Source organism: Heloderma suspectum, chromosome 1 (assembly GCF_057233095.1).
Source record: "Heloderma suspectum isolate Gila_16-S chromosome 1, 16-S_ref, whole genome shotgun sequence".
Classification (NCBI taxonomy): Eukaryota; Metazoa; Chordata; class Lepidosauria; order Squamata; family Helodermatidae; genus Heloderma; species Heloderma suspectum.
In genome coordinates, this window is record NC_139458.1 from 379,083,398 (window position 1) to 379,107,523 (window position 24,126).

Below are 24,126 nucleotides of genomic sequence, written 5' to 3' on the forward strand. Positions count from 1 at the left end.
GGGACTCCGTAACAGGAAGAATCACAGATCTGTAGCAGGGACAGAAAAAAGCAGACACTTGGATGAATGCCCTTTAATCATTTGAAACAGATTTACTTGGAATTCCCAGAGTTTAACTGAACTTACCTCAACATAGACATGCAGCCCTACTTCTAAGAAATCTAGTTGAGGTACAAGATTATCTTGTCTCAAGGTTGAGTGCTGGACTAGTGGATCCTCAAAGATATTTTCAAAGATTATGATCCTTATGAGTAAGTATCTTCAGTTCCATGAGTTAAAGCTTAACTTCCACATGATTAGCAAAAATCAATGCCATTTATTATAAGGCATTAATTTGTCATATATTCTTGAACATACATCTACATAATTGTTCTATGATTATATTTCATACCTTTATGTCAGAGAGAATGCTTTCAAACAATACCTAACTTGATGCAGTTCAGAGATTATTGGAACCTGTAGGGAGAAGGAACCCCCTTAGCACTCCACGAAGGGGGATACCTTAGAAGTCTGAATCAAATAAAAATGAATCTCAAGTGCTGTATTGCTTCAGGAAAGTTCGGTTAAACTAAAACTGCACATGCTGTAATTGGCAAAAGAAATAAACAGTCTGAGCGTGTTTACGTAACTGTTTGGGAAGTTATCAGATTATTTTCTCCCCTAATCAAGATGAATGTTTTTTGCGTTCCCTGGTATGGAACCCTCACATTTGCAGAAAAACAAAAAAGCATCATTTTCCAGAGTTTATTTAAATACAGACCTGAGGAAACATTCCCAATGTTCAATTCAGGAGACGTATGGGGAAGATTACTATACAGTAACCTTCCTCAGTATAAATGTGTCAACTTGCCCTTCGTAATTCAGATTTGTAGCAAGCTGTCTAGAAACAAAAGTTTTCAGAGCTTCTTATGCTTTTATTACTCAAGATAACTGAGAAGTTATTCTCAGTCAAAGAATTATGTGTATTCTTCACATTTTGAGAGTGCCACATCACTGAGCAATAAAGCATTACTGAGGCGCATTTGCCTGCCATGGGTTTTAGCAGTGATTCTTAAACTGTAGCCTATGGACCACTGTCCATTGTGCACTCTCAGGTGGTTTCTTTGGAGGTTTTCAACACAACCACTTACACTGCTGAATAGCAAGTAAAATTTTTAACCCTAAAAGCGAACAACACACATGGCTTGACTTTTGCTTGGGGATAAAAATTCAGATGATGTAGAAATTTAGCACCAACTACTACCATTTTGCAATGCTCTTTCTCTTCATCCCATGAATTCTATTTTCTGGGGTAGGGTGGGGTGGGAGACTGGAGTCCATAGAACATCTGCAGCACTGTGCCGAAGCAACTTTAAAGCTACAAGTTTAAGAGGACTCCCATGCAGCAGCTATAATGCAAGAGTATCTGGTGATCCAGGAAGAACAAGCAAAGCAGAGGTAGGGACTTCAGTACAACATAGCTAAAGAAAAGCCTTTGTCGCATGCCCTGTTCCAAAGGATTTAGACATACAGGATATCTATCTGCTCTTTGCAATTTTGTGCATATTACCTACACTGCTTATGTGCAAATATCCAAGGTGTTTGTTCCAGAATTCCACTGAGTTGCTAATACGTAGTGTATATAACCTGGTCAAACCAATAGTTAAGCAGTAAGATGCATGAAAGAGGGTTTCACAATTTGCCTCAACTTTAGCTATTTCAACATTTAAGTTATACAAGACTGAACTGTATAAAACTGTAGCCCAATTTCCCGATTACAATAGGTAAATATGATATTGAATTGCAAAAGCACATGTCAATTTCAAGTCAACCATTTAGCAACATGCAATAGTGCCAAAAAAGGCTAAAAGATTCTCAAGGACTAACATACGTTTCCATAAGATGTATGAAGCAAGTGTCTTGGCAGATTTGCAACACTCAGAAGCAAGGATAACAGTAAGAGCCTATTTGTAAAACAACACATTTTACTCCAGTGACCAGGAATAAATACATCTTGCTTTGTTCTTGCAGTTTCTAAGAGAATAAGTAATTTTACAGCTCCGAACCACTTCTCAAGACTATTATTCTTGGGCTCTACAATTTCACCAACTTACAATTTATGCGTACAAGTAAGGACTTACAACTGTTTTTCAGTATCATCTTTTACATTAAATGCAGAGTTCTCACAAAAATCTGAATTCAAGTCACCGCTTATCCTTCAACACTAATTAACATCAATTAACTTAGGTTACCTCTCACACATTTTAATCACTACCCTGTCAACACAATGAAGGCAGGTAGCATAAAAAGGGTTTCCCCCCTCTCCTCTTTTGAAGTATGCCAATGTAATGGAATAGGAATTCTAATCAGAGTTGGTGAGGAAATAACCTGGTCATGGTAGTTACTATGGATTAAGTGACCAGAATAAGAGAAATGATAGTCAGTGTGATATAGTTAGCGCAGGGCTGGACAGAAGGCAAATCTCCAGGTGGTTTGGATGTTCTTGACCACTGGCCATGCTGGCAGGGGTTTATGGGAGCTGAAGGCCAAAACATCTGGAAATTTACCTTCTGTCCACCCTTGGTGTAGTGGATACAGTGCTGGACGCAGACTGGGGAGACCTACCCAGCTCTGAAGCTCACTGGGTGGCCTTGGCCAATTCATTATATCTTAGCTTAAGCTATTTTACAGGGCTAATTGAGAGGATAAAATGGAGAGAGGACAGCAAGCAAGCAAGCATGTATGCTACCCTGAACTCCTAGGAGCTAGGGCAGGATAAAAGTGGAATAAATAATATCTCAGTGCAATGCAGTACTTATTGGATTTTATTGGTAGAACTGATCAAAGGCAACAGTGTTTACTAAACATACTTTAAACAAAACCCTGAATCTATAGATATATGCAACTACAACAGCACAGAGGGACTTGCGCCAACGTATTAACTAGTATCTCATACTTAACAAGTAAATGTGATTCCTGCTATGTTCTCTACCACCTACAATCATGTTTATATAAAATTACTACCAAACACCAAGTCTATAGAATTGCACCAACAGAGCTGGCTTTGTGGTTGTCAGGGACCTGTGGATACAGACAGGCAAATCAACTCTAACTACCCCTATCTTAATCCAAGGCATTGGCAGGGGCTTCCACCAGCAATTCCCACTATTGCACATGTGCAGAATTGTAGACTGAATGATAGAAAGCACAATAGTTAAGCATTTCTTATGGATTTACAGTTATTTCCCATGCAGCAATTCACTTCCATTTTAAGTTGACATAAATTCTTTTCTTCTGCTTAATAGTTTGTTTAGCGCTCCCCTTACCCCACAAACCTTATTTGAGGTTCCTTAGAAAGCTCCATGAAAAAAGCCTGAAGACTTCCAAGTGTTCCAGGCATACAGTTTTCTTTTAATATGGAAAGTGTATAGATTCCCCACCATGTTTAACCTGCAAAACAGTTTAATATATTCTCTTAATGCTGCAAAACACAAGGTTTGATTATGCACCCAATGCAGTTGGAATGGAAAGAGGGAAAGTTAACTGAAGAACCATTGAAGAACTATTTCCACCTACAGAATTAGAAAGCTAGTTACAGAAGTACTTATTAAAAAAAGACACAGGAAAAAATGACCACATCTCAGTTTATCATGAGTTTATTTTAAATTTACAGATGAAACCCTTTAGATAAATCCATGCAAAGATCTAATGCACATCTTCACAAACTGTATAAGTGAAAACCTTCACACAACAGTATTTTGTGGCTCAAGGGACCATTCAGGCATGTAATGTCTGGGTATATGAAGTGAATCCAATCCTGAGAGCAAAGTTCAGATCTTCTATTTCTTCTGCGTTGGGAAGCTGCTAAACAATTTAACACAAACAGTTACTGTATCACAATATAATGAAAGAAAATGTGATTTCAAATCATGTAAGTGACCTCAATATGCAGAGTCCAGGAGTTGGGCCACAGCCTTACCAAATAGTTTTCTTCTCCAAAATTGAGTTGGTAGATTTTTCTCCTTTGTTCAATGAGATGGTATCCACGCAAGGTTTTATAGAATATGGCATTGCAGTCTTGATTACAGATGCAATTCAACAATGTAATTACAAGTCAAAAATGCAGAACAATCTTCTGCATAAGGAAAAATGCAGAACACTCTTCATGCATTTTACATTTTGCACAACAAAATATGCATAACGTTTCAAAGAAACCTTCTGCTCAAATGCTTCAGCAAGAGCCTTTATTTTCCTCAAGTTCTGAACCGGTGTCCTTGCACTTGTCAGTGTTGCACTTGGAATGTTACTTACAAAAGCTGTGTATATCAGAAACCATTAAAAGTCAAAGAAAAATGCAAAAGGAAGACACACAATCCAACAATAACAAAAACAAAAAATCCAGAGCCCAACCATGCACATTATAAATGAGAAATTCCATTTTAATGGCAGGAAATGGAAACCTAATGGTCAAAGATTGACAGGAAAACATTTTACACAATGCAGTATGTACAACACAGTCTACTTTTTTGAATACGGAAAGTTTAGGCTAGGCCAATGTCTACTGTGAGCTACAAGATGTCCAACATATTAAACTCAAAACAGAATATTTACAAAATCTCAACAATTGCTACTCAAGCATTCGGACCAATTTTATCAGAACTTACCAGGTGCTCTGTAGAGCTTTCAGTAACTTCTAAAGTCAACTTACTGTGAACCTCACATCTACTGTCATTATTTTCTTCCTCTGTCTTGGTTAGCTCCCCTCCGGATGTCTGCATCTGACTCTTGGTACTGTACAATTCACTGTTGCTTGTGTCTCCCAGTTCTACAGATGTTTTCTTTAGATCTGGATGGAGGGATTCCATGCATGCAGCTGCTTGGTTTTGCACATTTTTCCCAACACAACTCAGTGATGACATACCAGGAGTGCTGCCTTTGCTAACATGGAATTGCAGGACCCCAGAAACTGGAGGCATGTCCTGCATTTCAGTGAGTGACATGCTTGGTTCTGCAGTGTCACCATTTGGTGCAGGAGATCCCATATGTGAGACTACTGCATCAGAAACCAAGGAGCAAAATTTGTCCTCTTGATCACCAGAGGCTGATGCAACAAAATCAGTCATTTCTGGTTCAACTGCAGGCTGGTCAATGCCCAACTCACTAGTCTTGCTAGACTCTAAACAAATGGGTGTAACAGTTTCTAACTTTGGGCTCTCTACAGTATCCTCATTTAGAATTTCAGATGGTAGGATACCCAGGTGTTCACGTTCCACTTCAATATCCTGTAGACTGAAATGAATAGTTTCTAATTCCAAACCTGGTTTCAGTCCAGTTGGATCAATAGGCTTTATTTCATCAGACTTCAGAGAATCTCTCTCATTTTCTACATTTAAATTCAGAGTAAGGTTTGTAGGCTGATCAAAGCTAAGTTCTGAATAAGTGGAGTTCAAGTCAAAGTTATCAGCTGCTGAGGCATTCAAAACGCTAGTGTTTATGTCTGTGAAGGTAAGGGCCTCTTCTCCAAGATGCCCAACGCTGATTTCTGTTGGAAGAGCATCTAATGGTTCTTGGACCATCGCTGGCTGAATACTGGAAAAGTTAGTTTTTTCTGTTTCCATTAAACTTGTCTCTTCTGTGTCACTTAACTCCGTATCAGGTTCAGAAGATCTCTGTGTGTCATTTTTTAGAAATATTAATTCTACACTGGAACTAGTTTCAACATCATTTGTAGAAGAGATACTGTCCAAAGCTTTAGCTCCTTCTACCTGGAGATCCTTGACTTCACAGCTTAATGGTTGCTGATCAATTTGTTCATGTTTCCCTAATGTGCTGCTTATCATTGTTACATTAGCAAGGGATTCACTTGGCATCTCCCCTGATCCTGGAACATTGACTACATTAAAAGGCTCACTGTCCTGTGGCTGAGAATTAACCAACAAGTCTTGTTCATTGTTTGTATGGGAAGAGTCCAACTCACCTTTATGTAAAGCCCTCAATTCTGGGTCTACGTTCTGGACCTCTGAAGTTTGGGGACTTTCATCATTGATCGCTGGGCTGAGCCTATCAATTCCAACAGTGCCCAGTTTTAGGTCCAATGATGATTCCTTAGAAGAACTCTGATCTCTCACTACTATTTGAGAATTTTCCTCGCTCACTTTTGAAGATAAGTCTATTGGCTCCCAAGCCACTTGACTCTGAACACAGGTATCGGAAACCCATGTAGAAATGGTTTGTTCAGAGCTGTCATCAGTTTGCTTCTCTTCTGTTATAGTTGATCCTTCTCCCTTAGGGGTTGCAATTTGCATTTCAAATAACTGAGAGCGGTCTCCCTGACTAACTGCAAAATTATGGTCTGCCAATTCCACATGTTCTCTTCCTACATCTCTCTCACATCTTGCCACACATGCTTTCATCTCCAAATCATTCTTAATCTCTTCCTTCTTGGATTTATCATAAAGCTCTCTATTCTGTTGGACTTGCAGATTCTCATCGATGTCTTCACAACTCGTCACACCAACACGTCTCATTACTACAGGCTCCTTACTAAGATCAGCCTCCTTATCTGGCAAGTGCAATGCGAACTCTATATCATCAGGAGATTTAAAATCTGCTGCCTCAATCTCTGATGGATTCTTGCGAAGTTCTTCCAAAGGAGGAGCATTACTGTCTGGCACGTGTATGGCTAATTCTGCTGCCTCAAGCTCTGATGGCTTCTTGCTAAGACCTTCTAAAGGAACAGTGGTATATCCTAACAATTGCATTGTTAATTCTTTATCATCAGGATATTTAAACTCTGCTGCCTCAATCTCTGATGGATTCTTGTGAAGCTCTTCTAAAGGAGGAGCATTGCTTTCTGGCAACTGCATGGCTAATTCTGCTCTGTCAAGCTCCAATGGCTTCTTGCTAACATATTCTAAAGGAGCAACACTGTAGTCAGTCAACTTCATGGCCAACTTGTTATCATCAGAAGATTTAAACTCTGCTGTCTCAAGCTCTGATGGCTTCTTGCTATCATCTTCCAAAGGAGGAGCATTGCCTTTTGGCAACTGCATGGCTAATTCTGCTGTCTTGAGCTCCAGTGGCTTCTTGATAACATCTTCTAAAGGAAAAATGCTGCCTTCTGAAAACTTTACGGCCAAAATGTTATCACCAGAAGATTTAAACTCTGCTGTCTCAAACTCTGATGGATTCTTGCTGTCTTCTTTGAAAGCAGAAGCACTGCTTTCTGGCAACTGCCTGGCTAATTCTGCTTTTTCAACCTCAGGTGATTTCTTGCTAAATTCAGTTGGGGTAGGAGTTCGTATTTCTACCATATTCTGGAAGGAAGCAGAGGCAATTGTTGAGAGAGTGTTAGATTCTGAGTCTTCTAACAATTGTATAGCTAATTCATTATCATCAGAAATTTTAAATTCTGCAGTCTCAAGGTCTGTGGATTTCCTACTAAGGTCATCGAAAGGAAGACGACTCCTTCTTGGTATCTGTATAACTAGCTCTGCTCTTTCAAGTTCTGGTGATTTCTTGCTAAATTCAATTGGAGCAGGAGTTCCTGTTTCTACCTCATTCTGGAAGGAAACAGAGACACTTGTTTCAAGGTTGTTAGATTCTGATGCTTCACTATACTTGAATGTAGACAGTGTATTTGAAAAGGATATTTTCTCTGATTCCCCCTCATCCCCAGTTTCGAGTTCAATGTTTTCACCACAGGCTGCCAACATTTTCTCAGCTTTTACTTCCTCTGTTTCTGCAGTCCCATCACCTAATGGGGTTTTGCTAACTTCAGAAGAATTGTATTCTTGTGTGAAAGACATGCTGCTTGGTTTGGACTCTACCAACAGGTCTGTGTTTTTCTCTCTCTCAATAGGATTTATTTTTTCTTTATCTGAAGTTGCAGAATTCATAAGCTTGCTGTCAGCAGGACTCCTACCACTGCTATTGTAGAAGATGTCATATAGATCTTTAGCATTACCTGCAGCCAAGGAAGAGTTCTTTTTTTCTAGTTTATTAACATGGTCTCTAAAAATAGTTGGAGGTGGCAAAGGACGGGGACACATGGGCATTGCCAGTATGTTTTTATCATCCTCAGACACACCAGGTGCCATATCATCTGCTAGGATAACAGTTTCTTTTGGGGGCACCAGGGGTGGAGGTGGGAATAATATTGGTGGTGGTCGTGGCAGTGGTACTGCTAGCGTCAGCGGTGGTCCTGGTGGCAGTGGTAATAGAGGAGGACGGCGATGTGGTCTCTCAAAAATCATGGATTGCTCATTGATCTTTGCCATTCTTGTAACTTCTTGTTCCTTTGCCATAGCTGCAAGCTCCCGTGCCTTTGCCTGTGCTTTTGCCACAACAATTGCCTGCTCCTGAGCCTTTGCTGCACTTGCCTTTGCATGTTCCAGGGCTTTTGCATGTTCTATGGCTTTTGTCACACTTTCATGGTCCTGGTCCTCTGGTTGTTCTGGTGTCTTCACATTCTCCTGAGAGCTCTTTAAAACTACTACTTCTCCCCCAAATGCTTTTGAAATAATATCTGGAGCTAGAACAAGTTCAGGATTACCCTCCTTAACAACAGGAAGTGGTTTGGTAGTGGCACCAGAAGATTTTATAGACAGAAAAGTATTTAGAGGTGCTGGCTTGCTTACTGTTGTAGTTGCAGACTTCCGGAGAACCATCATGGGGATTGGTAAATTAGGTCTGATTTTTGCTTGTGATGAAGTTGAAACAACTGGGGTCCAGGGGCTAGTGTGTGGAATAACGGTTTTCCCAGACAACTTAATTGCAATGGGCTTTGAATTTGGTTTTCCAGACTGGGATTTACTTTCTTTATCTTTGTTTTCCTCAGAAATCTCCTCCCTAGAGACATCCTTGTCTTGATATTTTTCTTCTCTCTCTGTCTTCCTCCAGCTGAACTTTCCAAAAGATGACAGTCTTGACTCCTTTTGGGATTCCTCTTTCTTTCCTTCTTTCTTCTCAACCTCTTTGTCATCTTTCTTCAATTTAAGCTTAATCCCACATTTTTGGCCATTAGGAACTTCTTTCCTTTTACTAGTCTCATGTTCATTATCTCCATCTCCCAGTTCTTTGGTACTCTTTGGTTCTTCTTTTCTTGTCACTTTTGCTGTCTTTTCGTCTTTCTCCTCTTTTTGCTTTTCACACTGTTTCCGTTTCAGCCTGCGTTCTGTTTCTTGAATCACAGACAATCCTGCCTGACGGTCCAGGTTCCTCCTCTCTTCATAGAGTGGATTCTCATCCACATGTTTCTGCGGGAAGAGGAGGAAAATTCTCAACACTGTTACTCAATATACAATTTCATTCATGGAACAGGTTTGGCTTCCTACTAGTTCCTCTTTCTCATCCCTCTCCCCACAGAATTGTACTTGCTGGGAAATAGGGGGTGGGAAACATTTTCGTAGGCCCTTAATATTTAGAATCTCAACACTAGGAAAGGATTAAAATCACTCTGTACTTCTACCAAATAAATATTGGAGATAAAGCTTCATTCCAATGTGATAATGAAAAAATCCCAGCATGTAGTGCAGTGAAAATTCAGTAATACACAACGTGTCAGATAGGAATATAAGAAGCTGTCTTATACTGCGTCAGACCACTGGTCCATCAAGTATTGTCTACAGTGGCTCTAGAAGGTCAGACAAGGTTCTTTCTCAGGCCTACCTGGGGAATGAATCCCGGGCCTTCTGCATGCAAAGCATATGCTCTCTCACTGAGCTCTGGCCTCTCCTCTCTATTACTGCGCAAGTCAAGATCAAGAACATGACTTTTAAAAAGGTTTTTAGAAGGATATGGTATGCACCCAAGGAATTCTTCACCACGAATACTCTGGGTACTGACCTTATATTTCTCATTATGTGGATGACTTTTCACATGTTGTTCTGCTGATATCTGATCTCCAAAAAATTCATGGCAGAGCTGGCAGTAATATCCAGTGACTGGGATAAGGAATTCAGAGCCTAAAATGCCCCCCAAAAGAATTTATCACAGAAATAGATCAGAAGAGATTCTGCAGCTTTTAGCAAAAACACAACACCAACAAAAATAGCTAAATGAATTATTTAGCTACGGATTCCCCTTGTGACTCCTACAATTGGAATAACTTGTCAGAAGATTGTGAGTAGGGAATCCTACTCTTGCTCAATACTCATTACCACAGTATTACTACAACACGGTTTACAGTTCAAATATGAATTGTTTTTGTTGCTTTTCAATCCTCACCTAATTCAGAACCAGAGCAATTCAGACAAAATAATTATTGGAAGCTCACTTAGAAATAAAATGAAAGTCTAACAATCTGACACAACTGCTATATGTACCTATCATCACAATAAATCACTGTCAGTACGCTTTGAGCAGCTAAAGGTAGGAAAAACAATATACCTTTGGCAGGAACAGGTATTTTGTCAATGCGTTTTGTGACTTCTTGCTTTGTTTCTGTCTGAGTCTTTGAAGCCCAAGGTCTGTTATAAGGATCCAGGGTCTATTTGCAGAGTGACAAAAGCATATAGACTGATATATTAAAAAAGAGAGTTGCTTTCCTGTCTCCACTGTACTACAAAGAAATACTTTTGGAGAGTTAAAAATATACCAAGTAGGCATGTACTCTATGCTCTCACACACTGGCAATCAAACCAAAATGAAGCTGTCATTCAAATAGTTGACCTCAGACATGAGACAAACAATCAAGTGTGTGGCGACCATACCAAAAAGATAAGAAACGAGCACTTGATTAGCATGGAGGTCCTTGCCACTGGAAAGTATACTTTACTTTATAGCTTGCATAACAAATGAACATGACCTAATGGGAAATTGATGACTGGACACCTACCTGCCTATGCTTCTTATTATGCATATGTGTGAAGAAATCAAACATGGTCCCACAGGTGGTATTGCAATCCTTGCACCAATGGTTCCCTGTGTCATAATAGTCATAAATATTGGCCCCTTGGATATGCTGTTTGGATGGCTGTGATGATTCTGTAGGCTTGGGGCTCTTACCCTTGGGCTTGTCATTAGTAGGTTTTGATTCCTAAATTGAATAAAAGGAAATATTTTTAAGCTACAGAATGACAGTCAGTGCCTCAGAACCAGCCTCTAGTAGAGACCACACAAAATATATATGTAACAATATATCACCTGTTTGTCAATGCCCAGGATAATTCCACCGTTTCAGTGAGCTAGCATTGCCGATTCAGATGTTGTTCAGTCAACAGGAAAAAGCTTCCAATGAGACTCAAGTATGGTGGCTGGATGGCGAGTACGTAAGTAATCAAGAAATTAAATGTACATCACATGGAGTACATGTTGAGAGGGGTGTGTGTGTGTGTATAGACACTTATATATATGCGTAAATAATTCCAGTCAAGGTACCAAGAAAACCTAAAAGGTTCTGCCCCTCTGCTTTACTGTGGACACCCCTCAAAGTAATTTAAAAGATGGAGGAAAAGGAATCCACTGCTTAATTATAATATAGGTGGCATAAAGTATGTTTCTGATGACCCCCCCCCACTCAGTGTCTGTTTGCAAGTCTTCTAAAGACAGTCTCCACACACTATCTCCACTTTAAATTGTACACCTTATGTCTTTGCAAAAGATAAGGTGCTATAGGTTCCTGTTTACATTTTTGGTTCCATAAAAGCATAATATATGTGGTACAAGCATCCTGTAACAGATTACTTCCCTTAGAACAAGAATTGTCAGTGTACAAGATGGGCTTCCCTACAGAGACTCAAAGAGTTGTAGGGGAAGCATGAACTGCTCCTCAGTCTCTTCCAACCAACAGTAAGAAGTGATTGAATCAGGGGATACTAGTAGCAATGTAAGACCACCCCCCCATATATCAGTCAATATACAGAGTGTGGCTTTCTGCCAACAATGTTTGGGACCAGCCAATGAAGAAAATCCCTGTTTAACAAGGGCTGTGTTTGTGCTGTGTGCTCATATCCCTCTGGGTTTTTTCCCTTGAGAAACGTAAAGAATGCTAAAACTTTATTGATTGATTACATTTATATCCCACCGTTCTTCCATTATGGAACTCAAGGTGGCTACATGTGGTTCCCAGGTGATCTCCCCTCCAAGCACTGACCAGACCCAGACCTGCTTAGCTTCAGCAAGATGGCTGCCTCATGTGCCTTAAGACCATGCTCTGGGACCATATATAGTCATCTTCCTCCTTCTATTTGTCTGCTTGCTAGCATGAAAAATGGACTGTGAGCCCTAACAACTAAGTAGCCTTTAGTTGTCCTTAATTTATTTGGAGAGGCTTCCTATTGGATCCAGTGTTGCCTTTCCATGAATGGAAGAGCTCCTTCTATCTGCAGAACAGACTGAGATCCAGCAGAGGCTCCCCCCGGAGGAATACAAGCTATTTTCACCAATTGACCCTGCAGCCTTCAGTATCACCTTCCATGTTTTTCCAGAGGGTCCATCAACCCTCTGGAAAAGCCTTTTGGGGGATGTAAGGGCCTATCGAGCCGGGGGGGCGGGGAGAAGGAGGAACTGGGTATCATTTCCCCCACTTCCTCTCCAGCAAGAGCATTCTGTGAATACAGCTTCACCCTTAGGAACTCTAAATCCAATCCAACATTTATATACTGCTTTTCTCTGCAAAGCAAACATAAGGGAACACATGTCCAACCTTTCCATAATGTCTCGGTTTAAGAAATCCTAGGTAATACTACTCTCAGAATAGACTGTTTCCATGATAACGTTGCACGGAAAATACCCACCCCAGTGTAAGGATACTGCTGCATTTGTTTGGTTTTAACTTTTGAAAGATAATCTCAACCAGAATTTCACTTCCACTGTGGTTTTATGCTTTCTCTGTCATGTTTGTAGACTGTGCCACCACACACTTGGGATCAACAAGAACACATGCCATTTGTTTCATTCTAGAACAATTATCAGAAACTTTATGTCAAATCAGAAAATGCCACAACAATTCCCTCCCTTCATTTTTTTTTATTAACAACTTCAAAGTGAAATGATCCTATGCTTGCAGTATTTTGCAGGTTCGTGTCAAGATCCTGATACTGGCACCTACCTAAGGCAGAGAATTCCAAGACAAAAGGAAACCACAGCACTGTTTAAGACAGAATACAAACAACAAAACAGTAAGACTGGAATTCATCATATTCTACACTTCACCCATAGGATTTCTTTATTTTATGCACCTTCTTAGGGTGCAGGGGAGAAATATCCAAAGTTACATTGAGTAACTTCTATTACTCAATTTATCCTAATCCAAAGTTGCACTGAGTAACTACTATTATTCAATTTATACAAGTTTTCCAAAACTGGACCACAAAGAAAATAATTTTGAAAAAACAACAACAACCATCTCCATACAAAATTCTAATTCATGGTCCTTTAGAAACTATTTGACATCTGATCTACATACATGTTCTGACACTCTTCTACTTACTAGAAAGCAGTCGGCTTATTCTAAGATCAGTCAGTGCTTAAAACACAGAGAACGCCTTGGAAGAGCAGAGTTCCTCACAGCCATCTGCATTAATTATGTCACGCACTAGTGACAGCTTAATGTCTTGCACTCAATCTCTAAGGAATAGATGGCAAATCCCTCCTAACACTCTTCTTTTTCTTATAGTGCATAAATCTGTTACCATCAGCACCTAGAATTTTACCTTGATTGAGTTGGAAGTTCTCTCCTGACTTTTTGCAATTTCTGACTTGTTTTTTTCTGAGGTGTCTTTATTTTCTGAAGATAGTTTCCGGGATTTCTCAAAAATATTAATCCCCAGGATCTGAGCTACCTTGTCAAGCTCAGACTGTTTCTTTTCTGCAGCATCAGCATTTATCTTCAGTTGAGCAATCTCCTTCACAATGTTCTCTTGTAGTCGGTTTACTTCCACTAGCAAGGGGTCTTTGTGCCCGTCCTTTTCCCTACGTTTCTTCCGTAGCATCTCCCCTGCGCCAGTCAAAGTGGTCGAGTGGGAAGCATAAGAAAATCATGTTAACCCATGCAATATTATTTTAGTTAATGAAACTTTTTAGATATGATAGCTCGGCTCAAATACCAGAAACTGCATGTACATTACTGAATACAGAACTGGCAATAGGTAGCCTACAGTGCCATTCACCCTGTTTAATTTGCAGCTTAAGAGAATACCCTGGGATGCCTAGGATAGAAAAGAGGCAAACATAATCCCACTCTTTCTAGCAGAATATGCAATACCAAGCATCATCACTAAAGAGCATCCCAGGGAAAAAGGACACATAAAATGAGACGAAGAAGTACCTTGCTGTTTTGAAAGCCTATTTAACTCAGTCCTCAAATAGTGAAGTTTCTTCTGTCTTGCTTCTTGTTCAGCCTTCAACTTCTCTCTTTCCTCTATTACCTGAAAAGGTTATGAAGGAAATAAAAGCATGAAAATACCCCCTTTAATTGACCACAGCCAAAGCAACACTGCCAGGACCATTGTGGTAACTCCCAATGCATCTTCTTGAATCTGAGCAATTTCAAGAATCATGTTTAAATAGTCCTTTGAATTAGTATCTGATGCAAATGTAGCTCTTATCAGAGATAGCAGCTCATTTCTTATATGCTATATCTGTGTTTATTCTTCAGTCAAAATGAAAGTGTCATAACGAAGCCCTCTAGCATCGTATGATCTTCCACTGTCAAGTGTTATGGTCTATATAGAACTTACTGAAATTTTATAATTCAAATAAGGAGGAGACAAGCAGGTCACAATCCAACACAGAGTTAAGCATGCTTGAGCTCATCAAAATCAATGGGCTGAAGTACATGTAACTGTTGACTGTGTCCATATTCTACTGCAATGTAATAAAATGATCTTTAAGCATTATTAAGTTTAGGGGGGAAAAGTCCTCTTTCCCTGGCAAATTTACATTATTACTATTTTATTTATTAAATGTTTTCTTCACATGCACAAAAGTGCAACAGAAAATATAAAGGGAATATAGATGTTCACCTCAACCTTGCTAATCAGTGTATTTCACAAGACTGTTATGTATTTCACTTTGTTTCTAGAATACTAAATGCTACTTGAAAGACATTAAAAAAAGACTACAGTGATGTTTAAATAGACTACGTCCTTTAAGATCTGTTTAACAATTTACAATGCATCTGTTGCAACGGCACCATTGTACAATAGTAAAATACCGTAAGACATTAGAGAAAGATCCTGTTCTAAAAAACTATGTCAAATGCAAGAAAAAAAGTGTTAAAATAAAAGTGGAACTACTCTAAATTGTTGTAAACTGCCAACATACTATATCAATGAATGTAATCGGAAATAAGGAATCAGTTTTGCACCTGGTGGTATATGTCATTATGGGTCAGATAAATATGTGCAAGCGCAAATGCATTATGTATATTTAAAAGTATGCCTATAAGGAAACAATACAACTATTCACTTCTCACTAGCAACAAGTACATTGCAGGCAAAAGTTCTGATATGCTGAAAGGTGAAAAGATTGAAAAATAGACACAGATATTCAGCACTCTTACACCTTTAGACTATGTGCTGCAAGCAAATATTTATCAAAGCAAGTTTAAAATACTCACCTTTTGCTTCTGAGAAGCCCGATTTCTTTCATCAGATATTCGTTCCTTGAGAGAAGGCTGAGAGAACTGGGGCATGGAGTAAGGAGCACCAGTAGGGATTTGCACAAGCACAGACTCATCCCTCTTGATATCAGGAGTCCCTTTGCCTGTGGAAACTGTCTCAATAACTCTGAGGTTGGGTCGTGTAGGATTTGGTGGCACTGTCAGCGTGACAAGCCCATGTACGTCCGAAAGCGCAGGGTCAGCCTGCTGAGCGTACATGGGCCAGCCAGAAGCTGCGTAAGCCATGTAGTGCCCATATGCATCATAGCCAGGAGGGGCCATTGTGGGAGATGGATAGTTTTGTGGCAGTTGAGTTGCAGGGAATGCTGAAAAGCGTGAAACTCTATACTGAGAAACAGATGTGGGAGGAGACAAATTAGGAAGAGAAGGTGGAGCTGATGGGATTAGAGATATTGGGGGAACAGACCGCTCTGGTGTGCCTGCAGGATTATCCTGCCCTACAGTTTTGCTTTTATTGTGCTCAGAGTTCGAAACAGAGGACATATCTTTAGATGGTGGGAAGGAACCAGAAGGTGAGAGAGAGCGCTTCTGGCTCGATTCTGGAGAATGGGTGTTGCTTCGACTGTGGCGCCTCTCCCGAGATTCTGGTTTACGAGAAGCCACCAAATGACGATCAGGAGAACGAGATGGTTTTTTCCCATGGAGTCGTTCCTGAGTGCGGGCCGCAAGTTTACCAATTTCAGCCACTCCAATGTCAAGACCAATAGTTTTGAGCAAGTCATGGATCTTCTCATACTCTGGCCTGGACTCTTCTGAGGTGTCTGGTTTTACAGGTGGACTTGAAGGAGGTGGAGAATTTACTTTCTGGCTCATAGACTCTCTCTCGCTGCTCACCGTTAGCTTTTGAGTAGAGGGTGAGTCAACGTTAGAGACATCCTCATCATCACCATAAAGAAATTTCTCTTCATCCTCAATGTCATCTGGGAAGCTGCGCCTTCTCTTCTCTTGAGCACTGGTAGAATCTGCCATCATGCCCAGAATGCGTGAAAAGCCACTCCCATCCTGGCTGACTCTTTCGTGAGGAAGCAAGAAGTCACTGTGCCTGTCAACAGGCTCCGATGTTGACTCATGAGGCTCTTTCTGTTTTAAAAAACTCCCAGAGTTCTGTTCAAAAGAAAAGTTGTTTTGTTGTAGGCCAGAATATGGTCTCCAATCATGAACGTTGCCTTGAGACTCCTTAGTGGTAGACTCCGCAACTGCATTTTTGTTGAACCGTTTGAGGAAATTCTCTACCTCCAATGAAAAAGGAGCAATGCTGCTACGCTGGGGCAAAGGAGGATTATTTGAAAGAAGTGGGGGCTCTTTGACAGAGGTAGAACTGCTAGAAAACACTTCAGGCTAAAAAATAAAGAGAACTGTCATTAGTTACTACATTCCATAATGAAACTGATCAACATCCCGATCCATAAGATATATAAAGGGATTACAGACAACTGTTTAAAACATTAACAGGAAATTGTAAGGAGAGAAAGATGAGAATAAAACAGATCCAGGGGTTCAAAAATATTGGTTATTTTGGCATATTATGGATATTTTATGAATAGGGCTGGGCCAAACTTTCACTACCCACAAAAAATGCCTCTGCTTGACAAAAAGTTTCACCAGATGCTGAAAAAGAGGGTGGATATTTGAGGAGGAGGAAACATGTTCCCATTGCTGAAAAGCCCAGCCTGATATTCTTTCTTGCCACATTGTGCTGATGAACAACGAAACTGCCAATACAGCGTGTCAGTCCAACTGCTTGAGAATAGCTGTATATTCACTGTCTTCACCCCACCCTCATTCAGAGTGTGGGAAATAAGAGGGCTTGGTTTGCTCTCAGTAATACTGCCATGAAGCCAAATTGGCTACATGGCACCATCACGTTCATTCCATGATCCCTGATTGGCTGGGATCACTCAGCATGGGTGAAGGAGAAGAAAAATCATGTCAAAAGAGTAGCAGACAAGGGACACTGTAGCTATGAATGGTGACAAACAGCTATCAAAAATGTGTCTTTGGACATTTGAAGGTAGCATTTTATACTCCTCAAACAAGTTTTTGCAATAAGATGTTCATAAACAAATATTCTGTACAGCTCTAGTTATGGCAGCTGCATGAGGAAAGGTCAGTTGGGCATATTGTTACCATTTTCAGAAATCAGCTGATTTTTTTCTATGCTGAAACTATGTGAGAGAGAGGAATGCCAAAGAAATACTTGGCAGGTCATAGATAGCATATTTGTTTAAACACAATTTGTAATAGTTGTATTGGGCTCCTCAATTTCAAGATGAGAAAAATTCTGCTCTAGATGATCCTAAATTTACTGGATAAAAAGCTAACTTGTTCATTCCATCCTCTATACAGATTTGAATATTGTTACTCTTATTTCATCTACATTTCACTCAGGAGAACTGAGTTGCAATAATGCTTTGTAAGTCAATACAAAATCCGGAGATACAGCTCTGATAAAAACCATTCTTGATCATACTATACAAAGTTATTATATACTGGTCTGGTTCACACATAATGCTAATCCATGCTTTGCTGCCCCACCAAGGGTTTCTGGCAGATGACTGAACAAATCATGGTTTGTTTTCTCAGCCCCTGGGTTGTTTATTTGCCTCTTCCTCTGCCTCCTCCCTCCCTGTACCTCAAATGCCTTTGCAGCACTGTAGTAATGGCATGAAGTGTGGCTGGGTTTGTGTGTTTTGTTTTTTTTACCATTCTTGCTCGCTGCCTCTGGCAAAACAACCTATGAACAACCCACGGCTCTGGGTTCACACATAATGACAACCCATGGTTTAAGCAATCCAGAGTTCACAACCCAACAACAAACCATGGGTTCTCTTTCTGGGTTGTTCGTGGTTTACAAACTACGGTTTGTTAGCATGGCTGAGTTCACACATCACAACAATCCAGAATTCAGCATCTTATATCATGGGTTAACGTTATGTCCAAACCAGACCATTTCGTTTATTTTTCCACTATAAAACTACAAAAGATCAAGTTCAGTTTTAATAACGTGTTCAATGTTATTAGCACCTTTTCATTTATGTGAATTAGGGGTTTTGAAAGTATATGTAGAAAAAGCCAAACATCCATTAAAAGTTATTGCATTTTTGTTCTAAACTTTAGTCCATTATATGTCACTAAAATGTCACTTCACACTTCTCTGGGACATCTCTACCTCACACAATGACTTTTAAAAGGAAAGACCTCATCAAGAAGTTTGATGCTTGAATTTTAGAACGTGTTAAATGTCCTCATTCTGAGCCAAATAGGATGCAAGATGAGGATTATACAGTGATTCATACTAAATCAACTCCACAACAGTGAGTGCAGCCTAGATAGTGTTCTGAGGGTGTCAGTTTCAAAGATTAACAGAGATGAAGTTAAATACTAAGATTTAAGATTAAATAAAAAGCAGCAAAGTGTAACTGATAGTTTAACAAAGAGGGGAAGAATACAGCTCAAACCTGCACAGAAAAATCTTCTACACGTTTCTTCAATATAGATTTTTTGGGCATTGCTGGTGCGTCATCAGGTCTATAAAGGTACCGAGGTTCAGAAGACTGTACTGGGTTAGTTGAGCCAGGCATCATGTAGCTGCTGGTAGGCAGTTCTCGACTCAAATTTCTGCTCAGCTCCTCCTCTTCTCTTTTTCTCCTAGCACTTTCAAGTTCACGGAAATCCTCATCCAGGTATGTTGGGCTTGGGCTTCTACTAAGACTTCGTTTACGATAGTTTCGTGTCGCTGGCACAAAACCCTGAGGCTCTATGCTCATATCAAGCAGTCTGTCATCTCTGTCATATCGAGGGCGCTTTGGCTCTCGCCCTCTATCCTCTGATGAATACAGGGACTTCCTAAGTAGTTCACCACCCCTATCAATTTCTCTTGGTTGATCGTGTAGATGGTCATAGTTCATGGTATAGTCCGACTGGTGGACAAAAACATCCCTACTGTGATAGTCTTCATCATGTCTCATACTGAAAGGACTAGAAGGAGTTGCCTCATGAGAGGGATATCGCTCAAGGCTTCGAGGATGTGAAAGGCCTCTGCTAAAGATTGGACCATCAGCCAAGTCATCCCTGACAAGAGAGGCATATATGAGTTACATCAGCAACTTGGTATGACACCCCCTGAACTATACTATACTTAATTATTTTACGATTCCAAATTATATTGAGATTTTTTGTTCTTGGTCTGATGTTGAGCATGCACACATGGGTCTGACTGTCTAGGGATGCACAACTTCTATCAAGGTGACAAGTGGGAACAGCATTTTTACCTGTTAGCATGGGAAATAGCATGATTCCCTCTTTTGTCAGCAACATTATTGTAGTTCTCATTTTGTAGTAACATTCTGAAGACAATATGAACCAAATATCCAAGTAAGAAACTTGTTTTTCTTATCAGTTCAAATATTTTCTTAAAAAGAAAACAGTGAAGGTACAATATATATTCATTTAATTTGTAATTGAGGGAGCAATCCTAGGGCCCCTAGACAGCTACTTGGGGAGTGGGGAGAGATAGGATATTTCAGATTTCTGGATCTAAGGTCAGAGACAGCGCTCTGACCTCAGATCCAGAAATCCACACTCCCCGCCCCCTCCCCCTCGCAGCTGGTGTGGAGAGAACCATGCTGGCTGCTCTCCGAGATTGGAAAAGCAACCTCACAGGAGATACAGAGGGCATTCCAGTGGATAGTGAAGGGAGGGGGCTGGAGAGGCCAGCTTATGGAGTATGTCAATGCCTCCCCAGCCTCCTTCCCTCCTCCTCTGCATCGCCCCAGCTAGACAGGCGAGAAAGCAAAAAGGTCTGTTCCTCCCACTCTGCATCGGATGCCTGTAAGTCTCCAAGTTCAGAGGCTTACAAACATCGGGATAGGACTGCCCCCTAAATTTACTGATTTCTTATGGCCTGATATTATGAGCAGTATAGAATCCTTGAACAGCACAGCAATGCCATTTTGATAGGAGCTGATATACAGAGTGGCATTCTAAGGGTCTTTACAATCTGTTCAGAGTCCTAATACTTTGCACAACAGGATGGGTAAAAAACAATTTTAAAATACCATTAAAAATTATCCATTTTTAAAAATGCAAATACTGAGGTTCTCTTAAAGTACTAGCTTAATATTAAATAATCTAAATATCAGCTTGGTTAATATTACATCATTTAAATAAATAAGGAACAAAGGTGGATAACAGATTTTTTTTAATCCAAAAGATCTAATTTTAAAAATGTAAATTGCATATTAATTTTTCAAAATGTAAATACCAAGTTTCTTTGATACAATAACTAGGTTAATATTAAATAATATGAATGACACCTTATTAACCTCTAAAATGAATCAGGGCCTCTACCAGATACAGGACGTTCTTCTATTTAAACAAAGAACCAATTTGATAATCTTTCCCATACGAGTACTTACTCTCCCTTCAAAACATAAGCATTTCATTTTCATCTGATGAAAAAAACCCACTCTAGTCTGCCCAATAGCCAAGGCAAAGTGAAGAAGTAAAACTGGAAAGAAGAGAAAATGATATTGTCCAGTACATAGGCTCCTATAATCCTATACTTAACCTCACAAACTGTCATGGGTGCTGGTTGATAAGAAGACCCCATATGGGACTATTTTAAAGAAATTATCTTTATAGGTTAAAAAGGAAAGCATGTAACTTTCATAAAGTGCAAGAAAAAAACTGCAAGGCCTGGTTGTAAGAATTAAACAACAGTGTAAATAATATTCTTATTCAGTTGTAAATTAACATGGTTTAGTGCTCAGATCTGTACCACTGTTTAGGAAATACATATAGTAGTGTCAATGGGAAACTGGATTTAAATAAATGATTTAAACTGGGAGTTTTTCTGGCTGATTAAAATCATGATTTAAAATCACTTTGATTTAAATCAATTTACCCTTGCAGTCATGAGCAAGTGGCCTGGAGAATACAGTGGAAAATGGCAAATGGGATTTCAGCTGGACAACTCTGTTCCATCTTCTCAAACAAACGACTTTGGTTTAGCCATAGTAGCTTCAACCACTATAGGCCCTGCTACACAGTTAAAAATGGGTTCACAGGATCAGCCTATCCATTGGAAAAGACTTGAAATATGATTCTCTTTTCATCACCAAGATTGTAATTAGCTTCAGAGCGATGATGTAACTCAAAGAACAGACAGTGGGTTGCATCCAACAGTATCATTTAGCTACCACAAAGGTTCTACCACTTGCGGAAACCCCATTTTTATCCTTGTGCAACTGGGCCAAGATTTGTTGTCCTATGTTTTGACAGAGTTCTCATGATCACTATACTTTAAACATGCCACAGTGGCTTGTTGAGAGCTGCGGTGCATGCCAGTCCCAATTTATATAATCACCGCCCCATCATGGCTTATCATGTTATCCAAACCAGGGTGGCATGGCTTGTTGGAGGGGGAAACAACTCTCAAACAACCCTATAATAGCCCCACTGTGATAATGCAAAACAGCCCTTTGTCTAACAGATAACTGAACAACCCATGGTTTATTTCCTCAATCCCAGAGTTCTTTATTTGCCTCCTCCTTTGCCCGCTCCCTACCTATATTCCAAATGTCTCTGGGGGTGCTGTAGTACTGGCATGTAGAGCAACTGGGTGGTTTGGGGTTTTTTTTACCACTATTGCCTACCACTTCGATAGCCTGGCCCAATAACCCATGGTTTAGGTTCACATGTAATGACAGCCCATGACTTAAACAATCCATGGGCAGTTGGGGACGAGTGGGAGAGTAGGCATGCTGCCTGCAGCATGCCAGCTGCTTTTAATCAACAACCCATGATCGGCTCTTTCATAGGTGGTTGAGTATGACGTGTGAACCCGGACTGCTGGGTTGTTAGGGGCTAAAAACATGGGTTAAACACTGGGTTGTTTAGTTCCTAGATAACCCAGTGCTCTGGGTTTGCATGTCATGACAGATTGTAGGTTGATTAAAAGCTGAAGTAACAGGAACATAGGAGGCAATGTGCCTGCTCTTTCCCGCTTGTGCATAACAACCCATGGGAACCAGGTCCAAGAATTTAACAACCCATGGGTTAAATAAATCACAGGTTAGTATTACATATAAATTACATTGGAAGACTTATTAAAAGACAATAGAATGTGCTTCCATTATATTGTTTAAATTTAAGAAAAAAACTAAGGTACTCAAAACTGTTGACATACTAATGCAGTTGTGCCACCAGGTAACCATACATAAGCAATCATTCTCAGTAGTGGTACCCACCCCCTGGAACACTCTCTCACATGTGGTCCAGGAGGCAGAAACTGTGTTAAGTTTCAAATACCTCTTGAAAACATACTTGCTCACACAGGCTTTCCCTAACCTGTTATGGATTATGTCAGTGCCCTGTTTTACTGTCATTCTTCTTGTAAAGTTTTTAATTATTTACTGTTTATGTTGTTTATATATTGTATTATATATACACATGTTAATGTGAACTGATAAGGGATTTTTAAAAATGCTAGCAATATAGAAGTAATATAAATAAAACGCTAGCAGAATGCTACACTTGTAATTTTTCTACTACTGTATTGTTGGATATAACCCAGAAGAATTCTATATACGAAGAGCAAACTGAAGTCTCCTACTATGGATCTTTATGCAGACAAAAGGGCACCACCCCTACACAAGAGGAAGTTATCGGCAGGTGTGGGGACACCCAAGGTTTACAGAAGTACCAGGAGCACGGCAGATTAAAGCAGAGGACACTACAATATTTTTTTTGCAGGTCCCAACTGTGTCTTTCTTATTCTTAGTTTGGTATTGCTCTTGCATTTCATGTCTCAAACAAACTCTCAATTCTCATTTTGCACCTTCAAATATCAGAAAAACAAAATTAAAGTGGTTTCAGTCTAAAAGCAACAATTCCCTGAGGAACAAGGCATTTTCACTTTCAATACTGAGAAACACCCAATGATGTGTGTTTATACTGCTTCTAGCCAGACAACATTGACTGCAGGTCACCAAGCAACCTTCACTGTAGTAGTAAAAGCTATGAAGGTTTCGCTATTTCACTTCATTTTCACTATGAAGTGAAAATACGTTAGAACTCTCCATTAATTCACGTTATTCCTATTGGGTTTGTTTTAAACTCTTTCCATGCACATGTGTCTTCATGTATATAACCCTATTCTAAATAGAGAACTACTCTGATCAATGGTAAGCTGCAGAGGAAACATAGTCCCTAAAATTGGATCACAAAAACAGGATGTTTGAGCTGCCCAAGTAAATTATAATCTAAATATTTACATGGTTTTCTGCACCTGCAGGAACATACAAATCTTAAATAGCTGCTAAACTGTAATCAAGGAACAGTACATTTACTAAAAGGGTGTTTCATCCTTTTTCCAACAGGCATTAGTTTTCAGAAAACAAACTGATTCAGTCCCACATCTGTTCACGCTGCTTACTCCTGATATCAGAATCCACTGAAGATAAAATGAGCAGAAAAATGCAAAACAGTACTGTAGACTGATTTCAACCAAGAAAAAAGGA

At 39.8% G+C, this 24,126-nt stretch overlaps 1 protein-coding gene across 2 annotated transcripts in view; it reads right to left on the reverse strand.

The window, feature by feature from the left end:
* Window positions 1-3,619: 3,619 nt before the first annotated feature.
* LOC146359914 (zinc finger protein 318-like) overlaps window positions 3,620-24,126 on the reverse strand; it is a 28,007-nt gene continuing 7,500 nt past the window's right edge. The window contains exons 3-11 of one of the 2 annotated variants that reach the window (XM_084828413.1): window positions 19,876-19,950; window positions 19,063-19,675; window positions 15,542-16,942; window positions 14,249-14,348; window positions 13,635-13,918; window positions 10,817-11,017; window positions 10,369-10,468; window positions 9,826-9,944; window positions 3,620-9,236 (exon numbers count right to left, since the gene is read on the reverse strand). In XM_084828413.1, coding sequence (XP_084684539.1) covers window positions 4,611-9,236; window positions 9,826-9,944; window positions 10,369-10,468; window positions 10,817-11,017; window positions 13,635-13,918; window positions 14,249-14,348; window positions 15,542-16,942; window positions 19,063-19,675; window positions 19,876-19,950 — 7,519 coding nt within the window. In that variant the 3' untranslated portion in view covers window positions 3,620-4,610. The remainder of the gene's footprint in view (window positions 9,237-9,825; window positions 9,945-10,368; window positions 10,469-10,816; window positions 11,018-13,634; window positions 13,919-14,248; window positions 14,349-15,541; window positions 16,943-19,062; window positions 19,676-19,875; window positions 19,951-24,126) is intronic. The other variant, XM_084828414.1, reaches the window with a different exon arrangement.